General features: G+C 36.6%; 1 protein-coding gene across 1 annotated transcript; it reads right to left on the bottom strand.

Moving 5' to 3' along the window:
• Window positions 1-650: 650 nt before the first annotated feature.
• On the bottom strand, window positions 651-1,598 carry LOC130036142 (olfactory receptor 11A1). The gene has a single exon (XM_056128126.1). The coding sequence runs from the start codon at window positions 1,596-1,598 to the stop codon at window positions 651-653; it is 948 nt and encodes a 315-aa protein (XP_055984101.1).
• Between the last annotated feature and the right edge of the window lie 754 nt (window positions 1,599-2,352).

Genomic DNA, 2,352 nt, shown 5'->3' with positions numbered 1-2,352 from the left:
TTATGTAAACCTTGAACCTACCTGATAACTAAATTTACTGTAAGAACATCTGAAGTAAACCATAATTTTTGATAAAATAAATGAATAAAGTAAAAATATTTACAATATAACTTTTATTAAAAAATCACTTTTAATAATACTAAAAATATCAGTAGAATAAATAAGTGTCCATGATCAAGTTATTGTAAACATGCATATAAAAACAAATAGTCCATATTTGTAGAATTTTTATGTTACTATTTTGACATGTCTATTTTGCATAACAAATATATCCATTTAATAGATTTAGGGGGTTGGCTCATTCCTGACTTTGTGCTCAGGAATTGCTCCTGGTGGTGCTTGAAGGCCCATATGGGACTCAAAGCGATCAAACCAGGGTCCACCACATGCAAGGCAAACACAAGACCTGCTGTACTATATCTCTCTGGCCCCTATCCATTCAATAAAGAAATAGTAAAAATTAAATGCATTTCTTAAGACAATCACTTCAAAATTGTCGTTCTACCCTCCTGGTCCTAAGTATAAATTATTTCACATAGGAAAATATTACAACAAAAAATTATTTTTCCTCAACAACCCCGGAAGATTATTTGAATGGTTTCTTTGAATATACAGAGTCCAAATAAAAAACTCTTCACAGCCATCTTCCTTCAATCAAGTATTTCACTTTGCTTACTCTGAAGAAGTTTCTGGAGTGCTTGGTGAACCTCCTTATTCCTCAGAGTGTAGATCACAGGGTTGAATAGAGGGGTGACCACAGTGTAGAGCAACGCAAAGACCTTGGAGAGGAGCTGGGAATGTACAGCAGATGGTGCAATGTACAAGACCATAAGTGTTCCATAAAATGTGGACACTACAGCTAAATGGGAGGAACATGTTGAGAAAGCCTTTCTCCTACTGGTTCCAGCAGGAATTTTCAGCACAGCTACCACAATCCGAGCATAGGATGTCAAAATCAGTCCAAAGGGAACGCTGAGGCAGACCACAGAGAGAATGAATGTTGTCATCTGAGCTACACTGGGATCTGAGCAGGCCAGGTTTATTATAGGCATGAAGTCACAATAAAAGTGATCGATGTGGTTAGGGCCACAGAATCTCAGTTGGACCATGAGAGCCACAACTAAACCATCTACCATGAATCCAGAAAACCAGGATATGGTCACCAATACCAAACACCATCTGGGTCCCATCAAGAGTGGATAGCGCAATGGGTAGCAAATTGCTAGGTAACGATCATATGCCATGACAGCCAGCAGAAAGCATTCCGCTGTGGCTAGAGAACCAAATACAAAGAACTGGAGCAAACAACCAGCCACAGAAATGGCTGACTCTTGTAAGAAGCCCTCCAGCATTTTTGGTACCACTGTGGAAGTATAAAGAATCTCCAAGAAAGACAGATTAACTAGGAAGAAATACATGGGTGTATGGAGTCTCTGGGAACTAACCACAGCCACAATGATTAGCGTATTTCCTACGACGATAGAGACATAGATGATAGTGAACATAATAAAGAAAAAGGGATGGAGCTCACTTATATCAGAGAAGCCAAGAAGGACAAATTCGGTAATTGTTTGGTTTTCAGTAGAGACAATTTCCATGTGAATCATCCACGTGTCTGCCTGGCACCAATTATGGGAGAACTTTTAGTGAGAACTTTATCTTCTACACCAAGCCTGAGATAAGTAGGGCTAAAATGAAAAAAAGATAGTAATGAGTCTTCACAACAAGAAACACTTATACCCCTCATGTTACTTCCCTTTCAGTTGCTCACTACTTCCCCAATTTCCAATTTCTTTGCATACCTTAACTGTCAGTGAGTTTATTCAAACTGACAATCTTGTTTTTTCAAGATCCTTTGCCCTATTAATCCAACCGAAACCTCTTTACTATTATATATTTTGCCAGCTTACTCTGAAAAGGTGACCATATACAAACTCACAACTAACTACGTAATATACTAAAAATGTCAATTAGACATGTCCAATTATTAGCTCAAAATAACTAGGATCAAAAGCAAACACTTTTATTTTCCCTAGCCACAATCACCTTGACTACAGAGATTTGAAATTTCTGCCTAATATCCAAGCTTTCTACATCAGGTCTTCTTTCCCCTTCTGTCAATCAATGAAATTTCAGTTGCTCCTTGAAAATTTTATATATTCCTTTCCTATTCTACCAATAAATTTGCAACCTCTCTGTGACTTCCATATACAATTATTTCTGTGTATACTTCTATACTATAAATTTTGCTATCCTTTATCAAATTATCTTATTAAATTATTAACTTTAGATAACTCCAAAATTTATATTAGACAGATAATAAATTATAATTTAAGGAAGGTCTTAGTGCAC

This window comes from Sorex fumeus, unplaced genomic scaffold, assembly GCF_029834395.1.
Source record: "Sorex fumeus unplaced genomic scaffold, SorFum_2.1 ptg000063l, whole genome shotgun sequence".
NCBI lineage: Eukaryota > Metazoa > Chordata > Mammalia > Eulipotyphla > Soricidae > Sorex > Sorex fumeus.
This window is presented reverse-complemented; position numbering and strand designations above follow the sequence as displayed.

What these genes read in the sequence shown, in the direction of transcription:
- LOC130036142 (XM_056128126.1), bottom strand. Translation starts at nt 1,598, where the DNA reads ATGGAAATTGTCTCTACTGAAAACCAAACAATTACCGAATTTGTCCTT.